At 38.7% G+C, this 22,851-nt stretch overlaps 1 protein-coding gene across 1 annotated transcript in view; it reads right to left on the bottom strand.

Moving 5' to 3' along the window:
• The window catches only part of Hltf (helicase like transcription factor), a 47,309-nt gene extending 34,430 nt beyond the window's left edge, over positions 1–12,879 (bottom strand). Inside the window, exons 1-8 of the mRNA XM_055626124.1 lie at positions 12,693–12,879; positions 11,820–12,027; positions 8,541–8,707; positions 7,837–7,970; positions 6,936–7,033; positions 4,927–5,001; positions 3,848–4,039; positions 1,264–1,359 (exon numbers count right to left, since the gene is read on the bottom strand). Coding sequence (XP_055482099.1) covers positions 1,264–1,359; positions 3,848–4,039; positions 4,927–5,001; positions 6,936–7,033; positions 7,837–7,970; positions 8,541–8,707; positions 11,820–12,027; positions 12,693–12,712 — 990 coding nt within the window. The 5' untranslated portion in view covers positions 12,713–12,879. The remainder of the gene's footprint in view (positions 1–1,263; positions 1,360–3,847; positions 4,040–4,926; positions 5,002–6,935; positions 7,034–7,836; positions 7,971–8,540; positions 8,708–11,819; positions 12,028–12,692) is intronic.
• Between the last annotated feature and the right edge of the window lie 9,972 nt (positions 12,880–22,851).

Here is a 22,851-nt window from a genome sequence, read left to right as displayed (position 1 = left end):
GGCACCACTCCCAAGCCCACAGTCCTTTTTTTATGTTTTTGTTTTGTTTTGAGAGAAAGAACATGAAGTTGGATGGGTAGGGAAGCAGAAAGAACCTTGTTTAAAAACTTTTAAAGACAGCTAGCTTTCTAATTATACATGTTGACATTTGCTTAAAATATTAGAAGAGCAATGAATATAATTTCCCACTATATTTAAAAAAAACATTGAAAATTAGTTGTTCTTTATCTTTCCAAATGAACACACACAAAAGAAACCTCTAAATTATGTTACTGTGAAAAAAATTCATGAGATGAGATTTACATTAGAATAAAAAACTCCCACACTAAATTTTCAAAACAAGATTCCTTATTCAGTAAATAGTGTATATACCATTAGACTGCTATTAACATTCTCGCTTTTCTGGAATTCCCAAAGCTGATGAGATACAGCAGCAGTATTTATGGTAAAAAAAAATAAAATAAAATAAATTTAAAAAATCAGTTAAAATCTCAAGAAAAGTAAAGTATTAAAAAAAAAATCTCAATAAGCAGTCAACAGAAAGTAGTGTACATGGAAATTATAATATAGAAAGCATTTTTGTACTGTTTCCTAACTCAAGGTTTTAGAATTTTCAGGTAATACAGGAATAACAGGAATAATTCTTTCTAATTTCTCATTTCTCTGTCTCTGTCTCCCTTTCTCCATTTTCCTAACTTCTCCCTTCTGCCAGCTCTCAGCTATTGCTTTTCTGCCATGCCTATAACCATGTTCCTCACCATAATGATAATGGACTAAATAATCCTCTGAATTCATAACAACCTGCCAATTAATTGCTGGTTTTTTATAAGTTACTTTGGTCCTTGGTCATGGTGCTCTTCACAGCAATAGAACAGTAACTAAGACAGACTTACACTCTTTATGGTTTTTTTATTTGTGTTTCCTGGGTTTTTTAATTTATTTGGTTTGGTTGTTATTGTAGTTGTTTTGAAATAGGGTCTTACTATACAGACCTGACTGGCCTAGAACTCACTGTATAGACCAAAGTAGACTTAAATTCACCGATCCACCTACTTCAGCCTCTTGAGTACTGAGGCTAAAGACATGCACCACCACAAAAACTGGTACTTAAACTTTTATAAGCACCATTAGAAAAAAAAATGGTTAAAAAACATTAATCATATCTCAGAAAGATCAGCTTTTACTGGTTACTTGTGAACTACGTTTAGTGAGATAGAAAGTTCTATAGTAAAGCAACCTTCACAGAATACACTCTTACTTTACCTTTCTTGGCTGATTCTTCTTGCCTCTTTTACAGAGAAGAGGCCTGCCATCATCAAAGTTGGTAAGAATTACTGCAATGGCAGTAAGAGTTTTACCCTTTAAAAGATTTTTAAAAGATAAATGGTTAGATTCTTAAACACATCTAGAATACATTTAAAAACCTATTCTAAAGTAATAAAATAGTATCAGTCAAGTCCACAGCATGCATGATTAGTAAATACAACTGTTAATGAAAATAAGTACTTCAGGTAGTTAAAATTTTTTCATAAGTTACCAAATAACAACATCACGGAGAAATGTCATTTTATAGGATGACTAACATGCTTCAGTGGCCTATCATTTTATCACAGAACTAATATTAACAGCTATTTTAAGTGAACCTCAGAGCTAATTTAAAATAATTAGAAATTCTAACATGCATATGAAGATATTTTCATTATTTTCAATAGTAGGATTTATAGTACTATAGAAATAAAAATAGCAGTTTTAAAGCAGGCCCCAAAGTCTGGTCTTCTCGTAGCCTATCAGGACACTATAAGATCAAAATTCTTCGTGTTTGTGTAGGTGCGTATGTGAGTAGACATCTGTACAAAGGCCGGAGAAGAATCACTTTAGCTGCCTTTTTTTTTTTTTTGCGATTATAATCGTAGACTGGGATGATCATCAGCATCCATTTCTCTCTGCCTTTTGAATACAGGCACAATATGACCATCACTTAAATCTCTGAACCCCGTGATAGACTGTATCTCTCAGAACTGAAAGTTAAAAAATAAACATTCCTTCCTAAAGTCAGATATGGTAACACATCAATAAGAAAGAGCAAATAATGTCACACTCTTCCCTTTATATTATCTATAAGGAAAAAGCAACACAATCCCAACATATCAAAACAATATGAAGGTTCACCTGCCATTTTTTTCACTGAAGCATCAAAACAACTTGCAAAACTAAACAGTGACAGCATATTCATAAATACTGCTATTGTTTAAAACTGTCTTTAAACTGTGATAAAACTATTTAGTTTAATGCCTAATACCGTAAATGTTATAGAGCTCCAAGTGAAAGCTCTATGACCAAACCCACAGGAACAGCTATGGTAACCAGTCACAAATATCTACCATGCTATACACCCAGAATTTGTGATAGAATATGATTTAAAATAATACTGTTCTGTTTCCTCCAGAAGAAAAGATGTTATTAAAGACACCAAGGGGGGTTAGAGGTGTAGGCCAGTATGTAAGACGAATGCCTACTATGGCTGAAGCCCAGAATGGAGAAAAGGAAAGGAAAGGGGGCAAAACAAAATAGTCAGGGGTCTGGGGAGTCAAGGTTTGGTCCTACTGTTTGATTCTTATTAGGGAACCATAGCATTAACAAGAATATAGCCCCTGAGAATGGGAATGGATACTGCTAGAAGAGCAACCTGGCTACAGCCACGTTAATGTCACTACCCATCATAGCCTCACTGTACTTAGGAAGTCCGAGAAGCACCTGAACATGACCTACAATGGAGTCTAATTCCCTCTCTTTAGCTTCCCACTTTTTTCTGCATGTAAGAAGACTGCTCTAAGAGATGATAGCAGTGTTTTTCTGTCCTCTTTTCATGTCTACCTGATCAGGCCTATTGGTCTTGATCCCATTCCCTGTCCTACTCCCATTATCTACTTTCTAATAGTCACATTCTAAACTTGTCATGACTTCACTCTGACTTGTCACATCTGTCTTATTTCTTGTGGCTCTCATTTGACTTCTCCTGGCCCCTGTCTGACTTTTCATGACTCTGGTCAAGCTTCTCATTTCCTGCATTACTGTTTCTAAACTTACTGGCAGACCTAGTAACACTGAAGTTCAGGTTATACAAAGAGCCATGATATGAGGCCAGTGTCAATATTCCAGTAGTAAAGGAACCTCTAAGAAGGAACAACCACCTTCTCCTAGCTTAGCTAGAATAACCTCAAAGTCTATGGGATCAAGCAAAATCCTTGAAAATTATTTCATCTTCTGGTTTTGCTCCAGGCATCTTAGGATGCCTCTCTTTGCCAAAAGGGTCTACAGCAGAAGCACAGCAAGAAACAAACAGGCCAGTAGAGTAACATGGGTTATCACTATTGCTTCTCTCTCGTTGTCAATATCACTGCTACTAGCAAAGAACTTTTCTTAAAGCAGAAAATGAGGTGCAGGCTCCCCAGCTGGAAGTAACTGGGCCTTTCTTTACTTTCTGCTGTTCTTTGCAACAATGGGGGCTGAACTCGCTATCACTGACCTTTACTTTTTAGAGACCCTATGTAAGGCAGGTTGCCCTGAATTCTAGAAAGTAAAGAATACTGGGATATATGCTAATACACTCCTAAATATCAATGCATTCTGTTACTCATTTTAAACTATCCCTTGTTATTTGACCCATCTATTCATTTCCTAAAAGCCCCTATTTTTAAAGGAAAAAAAAAAAAAATGTGTATTTTCTATCTACATTAAAGGCAAAATTTAGTCCTAACCTGGCACCCATGTATCAAGTTAAAAATTTCTTTCTACAAAATCATAACTGTAAAGTAAGATTTTTCTAAATATAGAAAAACAAAATTACCAAACCCATATCATCAGCTAAAATCCCTCCATGGACATTTTCTGGTCGTTCCTTCTCAGAAAAATTTGTTATTGTGTTATAATATAAGTCATTTCGCTGTTCCCAGAATGGTGGAAGTTCTTTGCTGTTCTCTCGTGAAATCATCCAAGCTAGAGCTTGTTTTTGGTGTGGAAGCAATGGTGTTTCAATAGCCTACAAATACATCATAAAGAAAAATATAGTCAGTTTTTTCATGTGCAGAACCTAAAGAGTTATGTTCTTATACATGTATAAATTACCAAGATAGTTAATAGTTCTAAACCTTTTCATTTGAAACATTGGTTTACATTTTTGAGTCTTTTATATTTTTCTAGATATTAACCCCAACACAGACATAGAGCTGGCATAGACTTCCCCAATGTTCTAAATTATCTCAGCATCCATTAACTGCTTCCTTTTCCATGCAAAAGCTTTTTAGTTTCCTGCAACACCACTGGTCAGTTCCTGAAATTATTTCTTGAGTTCTCAGAATCCTTTTCTGAAAGTACTTGTCTATTAGCAAATGGGTAAATGAAGAAAACAGACATTTCTCAAAAAACAAAAGATATGTGAAAAGATAGTCAAAAGATATGTGAAAGAGAGCTCAATGTCCTTAGCTATCAGAGAACTGCAGTTAAAAACTGCACTAAGATTCCATCTCACATTTGTGAAAATAGCTGTTATTTTAAAAACAGAAAATGCTCACAAAGACTTAGGAGAAAGGAAACTCTTACACAGTGTTAGTGAAGATGTAAGGTAGTGCAAGTACTACAGAAATCAGTATAAAGATTCCCAGAAAACTACAAATATAATTACCACAGAATGCAGCTGTATTATCCTGGGAATATTCCCAAAGGAATATGAGTGAGCAAACGACAAAGACATCTGCTCTTTCATGTTTGATGTGGCATTACAACAGCACCAGCAGTAGCAGACAATCAGCCTAGGTGGCCATCAATAAATGATTAGACAAAGCATACTGAATACTTAAAGAGAAATGTCACTATAAACCTTTGTATAACATATACAGCAATAATTTTGTAAATATACAGGTTCAGTACCTCAGCTGGTTCCATTTCATTAGTTTTATCATCTTCTTTTAAATCTTCAAATAATTTGTCAAATTCCGTTTTGAGCTATGGTTAAAAAGCAATACATACTGAACAAACCAATTAAAGTGAAAGTTGCATGTTAATTCATAGATTTCAAAACATTTCATTGAATAAGTCAAATGCTCAAAGGTACATAAAATAAGTATCTGAGATACTAAACTACTCACTGAAAAACAGGACTTTTCTATAGAAGTAAATGTACTCATTTCAGATGACTAAACAAGAGTTATAAAGAACCAGAGCTATCGCCTGCTAAGAGCATTGACCAGAGCACTCAGAAGGTCCTATCCTAACGCTGAAAGGACAGTGGTGAAGCCCTAAGTCACAGACCTGTCACAAATGACCCTGCATGTTTAAGCAGAGAACTAAGGCTTACACCTAACTTTCATAAAACCAAGAACATGAAATAAAGTAAATGGCCAAGGATCCTTCTGACATTGGAATTCTGTGATTCCATTGGCATAGAAACTATTTTGTGGGTGCTGGAGAGATGACTCAGAGGTTAACAGCAGTGGTTTCTCTTTCAGAGGTACTGAGTTCAATTCCCAGCAATCACATGGTGGCTCCCAACCATTTATAATGAGATCTGGTGCCCTCTTCTGGCACATACGCAGAACTCTGTATACATAATAAATAAATTAATCTTAAAACAAACAAACAATTTTGGGGAGACCTACCAGATACTTGCTATTTCCTACAAAATGTTAGGCTAATAGGATAATTTCATTATTAGCCTAATTTAGCTGACCTTTAAAACTGATCAACTTATACTTTTGTCTTATCATTTCTTTTACAAATTAGCATATGAATACATAGTAGCCATCTAAAAGACACTATGACAGCTTAATAGAGGTGGCCTATGGTTTGCCCACAAAGCATAGGCCCATATCCTTTCAACATGCAAAGAAAACCATAATTGGGAAATAGAAAGAATACCATTAGTGGATAAACAGATATAAAATGCCCTAATGTTATTGTCTAAAATCACTAGTGAATATACAATCATAAAAATACTTTAATATTATTATCTAATTAATCTATATTAACAGTAACAAACACTACATATATTTTTTCAGAGTAACTTGGTATAACAACTGGATTACATTAATGGATTAATTACTAAACTACAATTTAGGCAAAATAAGTAGAATAATATCAAAAATTTTTAATTAAGTTTTTTAAGCTTGTACTTGCATCCTTACTAAAACGAGAGATTAGTTTCCACATTCTAGTTTTCTTTTTATTACTACTTTAGACATTTGAAATTTTCAAATAAAAAATATTACATGTATAGTCATATCCATTACTTTATGTCTGTATAATTGTCTACATGTGAATCTGCCCTTCTTTTCATAGGTCTAGCTAAACAAAAATAGTTACACAATGGTTATGTCTGTGCTGAGCCTGTATACATAAATTTCCCTTGTCCTTGTTCCCTAAACAATACAGTATAACTACTAGATCTTTTATACTTATAGCCAATATTGTAATTAATTTAGAAACTGAATTTAGAAATTAGAACCCTAAATTTAGAAATTTAGGATGTGCAGTGATTCTATAAAAACAATGCCATCATGACTGGATGGTTCCAGTTTCTTTGAATTAAGAGATGACCATATTCTTTATCGCTGCTTTTTAAATTATGTCTACAAATGAGTCTCTACATTCAATTTTCCTACAATAGTTGTCATTATACTTTTAACAATATAACCTAAAATTCACGAAGATTAGCACATACATATTTATCCTATCCTTTGTCACTAAGCATTTACATTATGGTACAAATAAAAGCATATCTGAGGCAGACACGGCGACAAACATTTGCGATCCCAGTGTTTGAGAGTCAGAGGCAGGAAGTCCAGGAGTCAAGACCACTATCAGTCACACAATGACGGAGGTAAGCCTGCATGAGATCTGGACTCAGGTAAAACTGAAGAACGCCAACAACAGCAGCTTACCTGTTCAGTGGTCATCTGCACTGCAACATGAACTGGTGGATTAGAGCTTGGTCCAGCTCTTCCCGAGCCCCAACTGTTCTCCAAACTGAATCCTAAAGCTAGTGTTTCCAAATGAAAAAATAAAAAATAAATGACCAAAATAAAAAGAAGTTAAGCAGCAGAAGTAAACTAAAACACCAATCAACACTAAAAATCCCCACAGACTTGGGGATGTAGCTGAGTGGCAGAGTACTTGCCTAGCATGGACAGTTCCCAGAACTGTAAAAAATATCAAAAAATGAAACAAAATATAATGTATATAAGTGCTCCACCACTAAACCATATCCCTAGACCTAAAGAAAATTTTACGCTAAATACTAAATCATTCCCCCAGCAAAAAACCCAATTATTGAAATAATCACATATTATTTGAAAAACTTCTAACCAAGTATCAAATTCTTTTTCATTCTCTACTGACCTGTTCTTCTTGTCTAAAACTTACCAAAAAAAAAAAAAAAAGTTTTAAATAGGATTAACATTAGAAAACCTTAAACAGAGTATACTGACCCTCCTTGTTGTATATTTTGGTGTATGGATTAATCTATGGATACAAGCATGCAGCTTTATATTTGGACATCTAATGCTGGGCCTATAAGATTGACTATTTTATTTTTGTATGAGTAGTCTATGGTAGTTACACAATGACAAAATCAACATGATACCTGTCTTTGTTGTTAAATGATACATAACTGTATTTCAATAGAAATATAAAAGGAAAAGTCAGCAATTTCTTCAAGAAATTACCAAAAAAACAAAAAATAAAAGTTATAACATGGAGCATTTCGCATATATTACTTTGGCCAATCAAACTCAAAGAGACTAACTACTTTATGATCCCTGAATCTTAAAATATCAAACTTACTCTTTGGTGTGGGGCCCAACTTAAATCCATGTTTCTTCAAATGATCTAAAACCACTTTTCTATTTTCTTCTTTCCCCCAAAAGGTCATGGTAAGAGGCATGGTAAAAGCATTATTTGCGCCATAAGGAACTACCCTATTATGAAAATATGAGAAAATTGAAAGTTATTTTATACGTAATTCTAAATGTTAAATATACCACTCAACCAAGAACTGTAAAACAAGGGATTATTTAAGCAAATTTGAAAAACTGAAAAAATAAACCCAACAATCACAATAGTGAACACCTCTAATCCCAACACACAGGAGGCTAAAGGAAGGGTTGGTAGCTCAAAGCCAGGTTGTACTACCAAGACCCCAGCATTGTGAACTGCCTGTGATAACACATGCCTATCATTCCAGCACTCAGGAAGACTCTGAGGCCGGAGGATCACCTTGAGTTCAAGCTGGATACAATAGCAAGAGACAGGATATACTTCCAAATACGTAAACCCAAGTCTGTTTTTCTCCACAGTAATAATGTAATAGGAAAATGTGAGAACAGCTATTTGATGGCTGGATAGGAAAGGCAGAGAAGAAAATTGAATACATCTAAAACTACAGTGATATAAGGTGCCATGATACATCCAGAGGCTCCCGGAAGTGTTAACATATTCAAAGATAACTAAATTCATAATTATTAAAACAAACTCTAAAAGCGTATTACCCTTCCACTTGTGCCAATTTGTTGTCCATGATATAGGCCATGGCAGCTGCAAGATCTTTCTTTAAATGGCCAACCTGATTTCCATTCACATTATTTACTTTAATAGCATTCTTATCATAGGGATTATTAGGCTCTCGTTGTAAAGCAACCATTTCATTATTATTTACCTAGTAAAAATAAGCAAGACACAGTAATAATACAAATATGAACAGTAATAGCTTGACTTAATTGTACTGTTGCTAGAATTTCCATTCACCCATTATTGTTAGCTTTTCTTTGTTTTGGTTTACCTGATACAGGGTCTCACGTCCCCAAGGCTGCCCTCAATTTGTTATGCAGCCAAAGATGATCTTACTGAAGACTGTACTGAAGTGTGATCTTTCTGCCTCTAGCTCCTGAATGCTAAGATCCTATGTATGCGCCACCACTCCAGTTTATACTGTGTGCCATGCTGAACCCAAGGCTAGGTAAAGATGACAAAGCAACCGGTCAACTGAGCCACAGCCCTAGCTCAAACTAGAAATCATAAGAAAGGTTTTACAATGATTCTTCTACTCTACTTTTCTAACTTATTTTCATTAGGAAGCTAATCCTCAAGATCTGATAAGTACAGTCAAGTCTACCTTAAAGATTCATACTACCTTCACTTTAAAAACATAGCTAATCTTTGGATATATGTGCCAGGTATAGGTGAGTCAGAGACACATACATATCCATGTTCATATTAACTCTATTCATATAGCTAGAACAGAGAAATAGACTATATGTCCATCAACTGATAAAGAGTGAAAATGCAGCACCTTCATAGAAGGGGATTTTATTCAGCTATAAAGAAGAATGAAATCTGCAGATCAATGGCTGGAGTCAGAAAACATTACACTGAGTAAAGTAGCCCAGACCCAGTGATTCGAACATCACATGCTCTCAATCATATGTGGATCTCAGTGTCAAACCTTTCCATTCGTGTATTTAATTTGAAGTACCTGTACAATACAAGAAGCCAGAAAAGGACAATGAGGGAGGGCCTTAAGGATGGAAGAAAGAAGTCGGTGATAGAAAGGGAAAGAGAGAAATTCAGAGGTTTAAGTGGGAGAGAGATGAGAGCAGAGGAAGGGCGAGAGGAAAAATAACATGAAGGACGTATGAAAAAGGCAATAAAGAAATTATATGTGATATATATACTAATATGTCGATGTAGTATACAGTGTCGCTATGTGGTGGGTGGCTGTGTAGTGTTTGCCCTATAAAACAGTGTAATTAGAGCTACCCTACATGGGGACTATGCTCATCCCAGACGCTACAGTTCGCCAAATGAGAAGTTCAGTACCAGGTATGGGATACTGGACTCCCAGGAGTCTCCCAAAATAATAAAGGCTATTGTCTTGGATCTTGGTTGCCCAAGAGAACTTGATGGTAAGACAAGCGTGAAATGACCACACACACTGGCCACAGCACCTGGAGAAGTGAAGTTGGCACTGACTTACTCCCTGCTGACTAGCTTTACTGCTGAGGGTGGGGGGAAGAAGTCATCAACAGTCTCTTCCAGCTGTGAAGCATGCGAACTGCAGTAACGACTGGCGTGGCAATACGTCCGCGGATTCGGCACTGGCATGAACGTTGTGGGAGTAACTAACTGCTTTTTCTTTGGATCTATTTTTATTACTATATGATCTCAATCTGTACATGGACATTTACATGTACATATTTACACGTATAAATTGAAATCCTAGAGTAACAGAAAAGTATAGAGTGTATAACCTAAGTTATGGTACAAAAACTTTTGAAATTCAATTCGTTTTATCTATTTTTTAAAATAATGAAGATCCCAAACAAGAATGGAGAGAAGAAACATATTTCAACAGCAAAGACTAAGTACAATCAACACAAGTATAAACAGAGCATCTAAAAACATGGTAAGAACAGTAAAAAATTGTAATAAAAAGGGTTAAGAGGCAGTGGCAGACAGGTAGAATCGAGGTAGATTAAGTCAGAGAGCAGAAATGAATGAAACTATGGTTTTAAAAAAGAAATGGCTTTGGAATAAAGGAAACATTTAAAACTATAATTATAGAAATTTTTCAGAAATAAAAGAAAACAAATGTATAGAACAAACAAAGCACCTTAATGAAACTATCAGGCTTTTAAGAATATTATCCTTTAATCATCAGACCAAAAAAAAAAAAAAAATTCTAATTCACTTAATTCACTTAAGTGGGATAGAAAATCCTACTGACATCAAAATTTTCACCAACATTATATTGTGCAACATTAGCATATAAAGGAAAAAATATGGATCAAACACTTTATATTTGGTCAAACTCTGAGGTAGCAAATGAAAATTATGAATTCATAAAAACTCAAGAAATAATTTTCTTCCCTAAGTAATCTCCTAGATAATACCTCTCATACAACTAGTACACAACCTGAGATGTTCAACCTAAAATATACAGAGAATGAAATATAAGACAAGCCGGGCGTGGTGGAGCATACCTGTAATCAGCAAAATCTAATCAGTGATTGCATATAAGTAATTGTTAATTCCATTAATAAAAATGAAATGTAAAAATTGTGGGTTTTTTTTAAAGATGTATTTTATTTCTAATCATATATATGTGTGTATTATGTGTGGAAGTATGTGTGAGTAGCCACATATGGCAGACATGGGCATCAGACTCCTGAAGCTGTAGTTAAGGAGAGCTGTGAGTTGCCAGCCGTAAGTACTGAGAACAGAACTCCAATCCAAAGCCCTTTGAAAGAGCAGCAAGTGCTCTTAACTGCTGAATCATCTCTTCAGCCCCAGAACTGCATTTTAAAGGAATAATATATACTGAACTCTACTAATGTAAAAATGATCCAGTTTACAAAAGACCAAAGAAAAAGAATAAAGCTGAACATTCTAATTTTATGTTTCACTTTCTCTTTCTCTCATACACACACAAACATTCAATTCGGAGAACAGAGAACCCGCGAAAAAGAGCAGGCGCTATTCTTACTACATAAATAAAGAACCTAAAAGTAAACAATCTAGTAAAAACTGATGTAGTTTAAGTTCCCTAAATTCTCAGTAATTACAGGAATCAATGACACTGTGGGCAAAGGCGCTTTCTATACTGTAAGCATGGCAGAAACGTAAAAAAATTAAAGTTGATAAACGTATTTATTTTGAGTGATATATTTCGGTAAAACATTCACTGTGTATGTCACCTTTTAATATAATTTACTGTTAAAAACCACAAGCACACCACAATTTTATTTAATTGTATCCAGTCTTATACTCACGACTCCTGTGTAATAGCGTAGTCCAACAACTTGTCCTCTCAAAGTTCCAAATAAAACCAAATCCAGATCTTCATCACTAGTTAGGAGGTCGTCTGGGGGGATTATGTCTTGGAATTCAAAACGTGGAAAGAAAGTTGGGTATGAAAGTCTTGGAAACTTTCCATGGGCTCCATACTGGACAGACTGAAAATACTTCCAAACAGGATCCCTATTTAAAAACAAAACAAAGCCGGGTGGTGACAGTGAGGCAGCAGTGGCAGCCTTTGATCCCAGCACTTGGGAGGAGGAGACAGTCGGATCGCTGTTATTTTGAGGCAGCCTCAGTAGACCATCCTGGCCTTGAACTCCAGGCTTCGCTGTGTAACCCTGGCTGTCCTTCGCCTCCCTCAGTGGATCAGGCTGGCCTCAAACTCACAGAGATCCACCTGCCTCTGGCTCCCAGGCTCTGGCAGTAAAGGCGTTGTGCCACCGCCAGAGGCCATGAAAAGGTTTTTAACTTGAGACATAAACACATCCGGCACCCCGGGCTGTAACTCCTGAACAGAACCCATTAAACATGACGCTGGCGGGAGGGCTGTCTGGGAGCTGCTACCGTGATGATGCCCGGCGTGCAGCGGGCTAACAATGGTGAACGAAGCCCTTCAAGGTGGAGCCTCGGACCCGCAGGGCGCGCACGGACATTTCCCGAGGGGCTGGCAGCGCACCCCCCGTCGGCCCAGACAATGCACTGGCGCCTCGGGGAGCAAGGCGGGCAGCGACCCGCAGAAGGGATTCAAACCGCAGGAACACCAAATGCACCCACCGCCCCGGGGCGTACGCTCGAGGACAGCGCGGGGCGACTGGGCTCGCGCCCCACCCGCCTCCGCCCTTTACCTTTTGAACATCCAGGACATGGCTCGGGGCCGGGTGGCTTCGAGATGCCTAGGGCGCCCCGGATCTTCTTAGGACGCCTGAAAAAACCTCCTCCAGGCCTCGCCGCCCAGGCGCCGGGGACCAGACCCGAACCGCAAGGCGGGGACCCGCCAAGCGCGATGCCGTGCGTCTATTTAGACGTCGACGCCCACTCAATCCAGCAACAGGCTCGGAGACCAGTGACGTTCTGCGATCGGCGGTGCGCTTGTCCAATCCAAAGGCAGAGGCTTCGGAGACCAACCAATCAGGAGACGCGAAGGTGCGGAGCTCCGCCCCCACGCTGCGATTCAAAGACAGTGGGTTGTCCCCCGAGGTTCCACCCTGTTCTTCCGTGCCCCGAGGGCGGTTGCGCGGGAAAACCTCGAGGCCCTTTGAGTGAGCCACCTAGCTGAAGGTTTCCTGCTGGACTTGAGGGAAAGGCTTCTAGCCCCTGCCCTAAAGCCTCGAGGATGTCCCCGTAGGCCAGGCCCTCCCACGCCCACCTTATCAGATGTCATGCCTACCAGGACCTCCCGCGGAGGAGCTCTGGGTGGGATGCCGGCCTCATCTCCTCTGCTACGCCCTGACTGTATTGGTTCTTAGGGACCTCGGAGGATGCGAGAGCCTGGGTTCTGAGAATCTGAGTGAGAACATAGGAATCAACCTTTCCTACCTCGTTGTATTTGTTTTATAAGACAGCCTGAAAATGGCAGGCTGGGCCAGCCTTGGCGTAAGGGGAGATGGTGGCTGTGGCCACTTGCCTTTTCTCAGGAAACTGAAGGAGGCGCTGTGAAGAAACTTCACAATCTAAGGGAAATCCCACCCTGGGGTTCTGTGTGCACCAGTGTCACCCAAGGTAGCGGTGGTTCCTGCACCTTCAAAGACCACAAAACCAAACCCGCCACTGATTAAGCAGCCTGGTAACTGCTGCACCCTCACCTGCACCTACAATAAATAGGAAGCTAATGGTGCTGCTGAGCCAAACACGGTGTGCTGTAAACCATCACCATTTCTAGGCGGCTTTGCAAACGCTTTAAATACTGACAGTCATCCTTCCTAGAGCGGTCCATTTTGTTTCCATCAGCAGAGTATGAAAGGTGGTCAGTAAGATGTTTTTTTTTAAGAGGCATATGTTCATTCTTAAATATTGATGATCTGTGACCTAGTAGTGAAATGAGAGTATTTGAAGATGGGCTGCTGGCTCGGGATTCTTGGGAATACTAATGTCAAAAAAAAAAAGAAAAAATAAAACCTAACTTTAACAGGATTAGGAGATAATTTACTCTGGAGACAAATATATCAGTGACCATGGCCTGGGAACACAGATTTAGACGACCCCAAATACTATGTTCTAACTGAAGCTGTTTTAACAGGACAAAGAAAGTCATAAATCCAAGACACTTTTCAAATACATTTAACTTTGTGACAAGGACTCTGAGAGTTACCCAGGCTGGTCTTGAACTCAGTGTATAGCTCAGGCCAATTTTGAACCTGAGGCAGAAGCCTCAGCCTTCACAGTAGCCTGTATCATCAATCCAAGCTGATAACATTTTATGTGTACAATTAATTCATGGTCGTTGGGCTTAAAAATAAAATCCATATAATACAGTTCTGTAAAGCTTAGCATCTTTTTCTGCTGAAAACAAAAACCCAAACCTCCAACAACAAAGTCAAACCACTGTCAACTTCAACAGTCCTTCAGCCACAAAACCAACCTGTTTACCCAATCATGTAGAAATGTAGAAAAGCCCTATACAAGCTCCCTTTGCCAAAGAGGTTGCTATCACTCATCCATCACCTGAGGATTCATCTGAAAATTGGACTCAAAATGTTCCATACCAAAACTTCCTTAGCTACTGCCTCAATATACGAAAATGTATGCACCTGTTTCTATAGCACCTATCCATTATATGGCATTCTTAATTTTCTAATTGTGCTATCTTTTGCCAAATGCCTAAAGTAATTGATATTTTATATTTGACAGGTACGTGTTGAATAATGACAAGAAGATTTCTGGGGCTGAGACTATTTAAAGGAAATGCAGTGATGTGATAGAACAAGGCACACAACACTCTCAGGTGGGTTCCATGTGTGTAACCTTGAATGCATGAACATACATACCACACACACACACTCACAGAGAATCAAACAAAATTAAAAAAGAGAAAAAATATTATTTATAACCGTTTTTTATTACATAGCCAGGCACCAATAGATTAGAGTCATGACAAAATGCTGGGTAAACCAAAGCTGGGAGGACAGAAAACATGATGAAAATGAATGCTAAGTGAAGTTCTGCTTGGTTAATTTGTATCAGGTATTTGCTTTAAAGGATGAAAACAGAGCTGGAGAGATGGCTCAGCAGTTAAGAGCACTGGATGTTTTTCCAGATGGACCTGAGTTTAATTCCCAGCAACCACATGGTAGCTCACAACTGTCTGTAACTAGACATACATGCAGGCAAACAGCAATGCACATAAAGAAAAAAATAAATAATTTCTTAAAGCAATTAAGACTACTATCTTTGCAATATCCTTGTAAAATTAGTTGTTGTCTAATGAGTCCTTCAACCCACAATGAGGAATACTGTTGGTTGAGGCTTCAGAATGAGGTTCAGTTGCAAGGTTGTTCCCTGTAAATAACAGAGTACTGCAGTTTCCAGAAGCCAGTCATTTTTCCATATATTCTTGAAGCAAACGGAATTGTTTCAAATCTAAGGCCAGAAGACAGTTAACCTTAACTCCCACTGAAACGCCAGGAGATGTTTTCTTGTAGGCCTTTGTTCTCTGAATGTTCTTCGGACAACCAAATCCAGAGCTGCTTGAGATCAGCTCCCTGCTTGGCCTCCTTCCCAGGGTCCTTTTGTTGTTTTGGGACTATTGGGAACAAACTTTAGACACGTGTTCTAAGTACTGTTATTTTTTTTTTTTTTAGACTCAAGTTAATCATAGGGGGAAACTAAGTTCAAGGTCCCAGGCCCTCAGTGAGCTGAGAACCTCCCCATAGCTGAACAGCTTCTGTTGTAAGGAGACAGTTGTCTGCATCCAGACTTCTTAGGGCAATTTCTCCATCCTCTTGGCAGGGTCGAACTAAGTTCATGTTTCCAGGCCACCCTGCTTCCCCTCACTTTATGGTTTCAGCCTTGAAATTTCCCGTACAACTTCCCTTCAAAATTGCAATTCAGCTTTCACGTCTGTTCTGTGGCTCTGATTGATCAGTAGGGACTTGACTATAATAAATTTTGTCATCTGCATTGACCTGATGTTTGAGTTACATTGGATCTAAGAGGACCTCAGGTCTCACCACATAGCCCTGGGTCCTGGAACTCACTATGTAAACCAGGCTGGCCTCATAGAGATCTGCCTGCCTGAGTGCTGGGATTAACGGTGTGTGTAGCGCCACCCCTGGCTCCACCCAGCGTCCTTTACCCAGAGGCAGCAACACTCTAAGTCCAGCTTTGTACAGAAATGAAAGTGGAATTATTTCCAGCTGCTGCCGTGATCATGACAAAGCTATCTTTTTTCTTTTTTTTTTTAATCTAATGAATATTGGAAAGATTGGTAAATATCTTCCGCCTACTTTGTGGCTAAAAGGTGAAAAGACTAAAACTTCAACTCTAGATGCAATTTTGATATAATAAAATTTAATTTTTTATGTGGGAAACTCTCATATTAGTAAATCAAACTGTCATGTCCTAAAGTTCACCAAACTATCATGGCCTACAGTCATATAAACGCCAAACTAAAGTTTAACTTGCCATTTCAAACACACTTTTAGAAAGTGAAGGGTTAAAAGCTAAGAATCATATTTCTCAGATTTAAAGAAAACATCCTAGTAGATTTTTAAAAGAACTTACGTTCCTGGTTTAATAAAATTAGAAGTTCCACAAGACTTAAGTTTACAAACACATGAGGTTTTAGGGCAATACGTTAATATTCTATCGCTATCGTAAATAATAGTATCCTAATTGATAGTGGCTTAAAGTGCAACCAGTAAATTTATCTCAACCCAACTAATCAACATGCTTGTTTTATAACATTCACAACTAACATTCAACCTTTCAAACATTGTTAGACAAGGCGCTGAGTTAAAGAGAAATGGATGCTTCAGTGGCATCCCGAAGGCAAACATTGAAGCACAAAACATTGATAACGTCTTGCAGTCAGCACAGCTGGTTGTAAGTGTTCAGAAAATTATAATGATCAGGAAATAACAATAGTTTCCTGAGGAATTTGTGAAAAACAATCAAAGGAAAGACCTGCTTTTACTAATAAAATTAGCATAGGCACGGTGGCCTATACCTCAGTCCCGGCACCTGGAAAACTGATGGAGGAAGTTCACCAACAATTTCAAGGCTAGCCTGAGTTATACAGTGGGACCTTGACCCCAAACTAAAACAAAATAGTAATTAGGTATGGTAGCAGTCTGTCGCAGCAGTCAGTCGGCAAAGGCAAGAGGAGCTTTGTGAGGTCAAGGTCAGTCTGCTCTACATAGTGAGTTCCCAAACACCTTGCACTGCTAGAGAAACTTGTCTTAACCATAAGGGGATGGAAGCTGGGGGGGGGGGGGGATGGGAGGCGGGGAACGGGGGGGGGGGACTTAGTGTGGGAATGCAGAGTCTTTTGTTTAGGTGGCTTTGTTTTTATTTTTGTTTTTGTTTGTTTGTTTGTTTGTTTGTTTGGGTGGGTGGGTGGTTTTTTTAGGTTTTGTTTTCTAAATGAGAAACATAGCCTGATATCCCAATAAAATCTATTTCGGATATTCTGATAGGAAATTTTTGCCTTTCTGTCACAGAAAAGCAGCCCATTCTAATTTTGAAATGATAAATACAGAGTTTATTTTTAGTAGAAGGAATACATAACAGGCTATATACAATGAGAGACTGTACATAAAATATGAAAGTAAAAGTTTTCATCCACCTAAATCCAGCAACAATACAGTATTTCTCATTTGTATTTCTAATTTCATAGTATCTCCTGAGTACAGGATCTGAGGTTGTCTGGAAAAACACAAGAGGGTAACTATTCTAAACACTAGGCTTGGGTAGCTTTTTCTTGAGGTTATTAACTAAGGGGCTGTCTTGCCCATCAATCACTACCCACCTCAGAAAATCCCTGAAATCCATGCTGCCAAGTAGCAAAAATTGTTCTTAATTAAAACTTATTTTTAATCTGGGTGTGGTTACAAATGCCTTTAATCCTAGCACTTAGGAGGAAGAGGCAGGAAGATCTCTGTGAGTTCAAAGCCAGCCTCGTCTACATAGAAAGTTCCAAGACAGCCAAGGCTACATAGAAAGACCAACAGGGGTTTTAGCTATCAAGTGTAATTCTGCTATTAATATTTTAAAGCTGACTTAACAGCTGACTGACCCCTGACTGATAAAAGCTGTTACTCTAATATCTAAAGCATTACACAATAACCACACACAGCACATACACCACATGTATGGTCTGAATAGGTAACTACAAGCCACGTGCTGCTTTCTAGCACTTGAAATGTCGCTTGTGCACAAGAGACTGAATGTTCCTTCAGATTCATGTTATTTTGGTTTTGTGTACATGAGTGTCAGCATCTACAGATTCCAACTTCCCTGTGCTAGAGCTACAGGGAGCTGTAAGCCACCTACTGTGAGTGCTGGGAATGTTATCTCTGCTTGACTGTAAGAACAGTATGCATTCCTAACCACTGAGCCATCTCTCCAGCCCCCAGCAACTGAAAATTTAAGTTTAAATATTATTAACTACATGTAGGTAGTGGCTCCCATATTGAATGGCCAGTATCTAGAGCATACAACTTCCAACCGTTTAAGAAGAGAGGCCATAAATGCTTGTTATTTCTTTTTCCTTGTCTTATTTTTTTTTTTCCATCAAGGCTAGTCATAATTGACAGCTTCTAATTCAACAAATCAGCTTATTTGGTCACTAATCTTCTGAAGAAATGAAAGAAGGGATATGTCACTCACTAAAATGTCATGTATAAATGATCTTTGTTTCCCTAAAATGACAAACCAGGGTTTCCTGGCATTGCTGACATTTTAGACGGGATTCATCTTTGCTTAAGCATTGTAAAAGGACTCAATTGCATTATTTGCATGGTTGGAGATTTATCAGCATTTCTGGCCTCTACTCTCTAGATACTAATAACACCCTCCTGAGAGCCAAAAATGTCTTTGGACATTGTCAAATGGCGCCCATGGTGAAAATTACTATCCATTAATTCAATGGCTATTCTTGCTTGTCAAGTTAAACTATGTATGAAATTAACTAAAACCCATAGGCTGGGTAAACCTATGGGGATTTTATTTTTATTAATTAAATCATTCAAAGTAGGAAGACTCATTTTTAATCTGGATATTTTGAAGTGGGAAGATCCATTTATAATCTACTGGTGTCAGCCTATGTAAAGGACATGGAAGAAGGAAGCTTTCTCTCTTTGCCTGCTTGCTCTTTCTGGCAAGTCCATACTTTCATTGATGCGAAACCTATTTCTTTAGGATTCTGGTGTACACTGAAGACCAGTTGAGACATCTGCCTCATTGTTGCTAGGGTTCAGCCCTAGCAACACACCTTTAATCCAAAAGTGTTCTGCTTAAATATTATAAAAAGTCAACTTTAATTTTTAAAAAGTCAATCATAAGTCAAGAGGTGGAGCAAGCAACCAGCTGACAGAGAGAAAAGATAGGAAAACCTTTAGAGAATAAGAGGAAGTCAGAAGAATGGATAGATGCACAGGAAATAGAAGGGAAGGACATTCAGTTTGAGGGTTTTTGAGATTACGTGGGGAAGGAGCTAGAATGAAGCAACAGGTTGCTTCCATTACAGTCTAAGAACACAGCAGATAAAGGGCCCCAGTCTTTCCTAATTTCTTATGGCTTCTCAGTTCTGAAATTCCAGTTAGTTCCTACTACAAAGACTCTACTCTACCTGCTAAGGTGCAAGGATTCCCTGATCTGTCCCAGCACAAATGCCCTAGGCCTTTCTTCTTTACCCTCCCACTGAGGTACCCTGCCTTCTTTCCTAATCCATAGTCCCAAACTTTTAATTTGGCCTCTGGCATCGTTCATTATTAACTTGATTTTGAGAATGTTAAAACACTAGTTCAGTTTTGGAGTTATAGGCCAACCAGACATACCTGGACAATTAATGTTATACTTGGATGTCAGAGGTTGGTCTGATGGGTGTTACTGGCCCTTAAGATCTGGTTACAACTATGTTTGTTTTGTAAGCCTAAAACATACCTGATTGGTTGATTAAAGGGCCTATACTTGGGCAGGGCAGAATACCGTAGGCATGGCTTAGGTTTTCAAACTTGCCAAGGATAGGACAATTCAGGTCACATCGGAAAAAAGGAGGAAGGAGAATGCCATGATGGGTTAGTGTGGAGAAAAAAACCCACATGGGCTGAGAGGAAGGACTTCAATAATAGCATGAAAAGGTCCAGATGAAGAATACAAGCAAGTACCATGGATTATGGATGGAAGGTAGACCAGATGAGGAAGATTAAGGTCGATGGCATTGGATAAGAACTGGGAGATGGATTGTGAGGTTACTGAGCCAGTGTAGATGAAATATCTGTCTGGCCCAAGGTAAATAAGGCAAAAATCTAACAGGTGTCTGAGTCTTACTATTTGTAGTACCAGGTTAAACAATAACCCCTTGATAATCTTAAGGGTAATAATAAACATCATATAGTGCAACATTTATTTATTTATTTATTTAGTACAACACTTGGGCCTCGGTTTTACTACTTGACATGAAGTCTCTTGAATTCAGGACATAGTGGCGAGGTATGTCAAGATAGATGATCTAGGTAACTACCTTTCTTTTGCACCATCCCTTGGTTTGTAAAATGGTGATAGAATCTATCAAACTGCCCAAACTAACAGTTCAACTTTACTTTCTACCCAACAAGGGAAGTCAAATCCTGGAGCCCAAAGGTGTCGATGGCTCCAACGTCTCTGGCTCAGGTAAGGTACCTGCTTGTGTGTGGCATTCAGGAATAAGTTTCACACTTGTGAGCCAGAAAAAGAAACAAGAAGCTATTGGCGGGCGCAGGTGTCACTCATACTTGAGAAGATAGGCCGTTTCGGGTAGGAATGCCCTAGATAGAAAGTGGGGGTAAGTGGGCCACTCAGGTTCTTCAGTTATGATTGATTCTTTGGACCTAGGTAGTTGATACTCCAAGTCTCAGTTTTCCACTCTAGATAATATGTGTGTGTGAAGGAGGCATGTCTAGTTGAGCAGAGCGTTCACTGGTATTTATTTTCTCTGATAAGAGTCCTGCACCAAAATATTTGATTCTTAGTGTAGGGTCTTATCTAAGCAGCAGAGGTCATTATTGTCTAACAATATTTGTTAGAATTGGACGACCTTCCTTATTTCCCTTAGCAGGTCAATGTATATAGAGCAGTATCAAAGAACTGCCAAGTAGCTTCAGAAATGGAAGACATCTGAGCAGTCATCTCAGTCTCTTCTTTCAGTCTACTGATGTCTACCCTAGATCGACGCATTGCTCAATTCCCATTATAAAAGCCTCCTCTTAGAGTAGATGGAAACTAACACAAAGCTGCACAACTGGACAATGTGCAGAGAGTGAGAGGCTTTGGGTCACTCCATCCTAAATGGGATGTCTTTATCAAACTCTTTCCCGCAAGGCTCAGGGACCTATGCAGAAGAGGTATCAAAAAAACTGTAGAGCCAGAAGCAGGAAACAGCATTTTGTAGGCAACAACAGGACTATTGCACATATGAATTCACAGCGACTCTGTCAATACACACAGGACCTGATGCGGTTGTTTGAATGAAAATGGCCCCCATAGGATAATATATTAGAATTCTCAGTCACCAGTTAGTGGAACTGTTTGAGAAGGATTAAGAGGCATGACCTTGCTGGAGGAGGTTTGGCCTTATTGGAAGAGATGCACCATTAGGAGCTTTAACATTTCAAAAGCCCGTGCCAGCGCCAGTCTCACTCTCTCCTCCTGTATCTTTCAGAACACGTTTGAACTCTCAGCTCTTTCTAGCACCATTCTTGCCTGCCACCATGCTTACCGCTATGCTGATACTGGACTAACCCTCTCAAACTGTGAGCAAGCTTAAACAAGCCCCCACTCAATTATTCCTCTTATAAGTTCCCTATGTCATGATGTCTTCTCACAGCAGTGGAACAAAAACGTAACTGCAACAAATTCATCCCAGACAAAATCCCATCATGGAATTTTGAGGAGAAAAAATAAGAGAATATGAAGACAGGTGGGTGGTACCTGTGATCTGATTACTCGGGAAACTGAGGCAGGGAGAGTACAGTAATTTTCAGGCTAGCCTGGGCTATCATGTGATAAAACAAGATCAAGATGAAACCACTCCCTCATAAGTCTGTTATGATTGCTATAGAAAATTCCCCCACTTAGATGCATATGTTCCAAAATGTCATCCCAGTTGGCCCCACTTCCAGTGCCCCTGTGTGGATGAAATGTAATAACCTAGTTTCCTGCTCCTGTTGCCATGACTGCCTCTTGCTACGTCTTCTCCACCATAATGAGATATTCTCGCTCTTGAATTACAAGCTACCTTTCTTCCTTTTTCTTCTTCTGTTAGTGCTTGTTTTAATCACAGCACTAGTAAGTAACTAATACAGGGTCGAAACCTTTAACACAACTGATTAAAATAAAAATTATCCACAAAGGGAGTGCTTGCCTTCCAAAAGGCTTCTCAAACAAAGATATTAAAAACAATACACATTCTTACTTAGAGCCAGAATGTTTGCACTCTTGAGTTTAAGTGTGTTAGCATAAGAAGGCTCAATTCCAGTCTGACTTCATGACAGGCTTGAATTTCATCTTTACCTGACTAGGCTTGAGTTTCTATTTCAGTTTCTAAGAGCATATGACAGGCAGCCAATAAGCATTGCTCCCCACCCCCCACACCTGACTTGGGTTAGAGATAGTTACTTAATAGTTGATTTGTAAAGTCCTTAAGCTCCTGACCAATCCTGATTGACCCTGTACCCCTTGGCTAGCTTCCCAACAATCAAAGTAAAGATCACCTAATCATTCCTGGAATTCCCCTGACTGTCTATAAACGGCCTGTGAGCCTGCTTCTGTGACATACGTTCTGTGTGAAGGTGGTGAACCCTTCACACA

This window comes from Psammomys obesus, unplaced genomic scaffold, assembly GCF_907164565.1.
Source record: "Psammomys obesus unplaced genomic scaffold, mPsaObe1.curated_primary_1811, whole genome shotgun sequence".
In the NCBI taxonomy this organism is placed as follows: domain Eukaryota; kingdom Metazoa; phylum Chordata; class Mammalia; order Rodentia; family Muridae; genus Psammomys; species Psammomys obesus.
The sequence above is the reverse complement of the archived record's forward strand: the minus strand, read 5'-3'. Positions and strand labels throughout refer to the sequence as shown.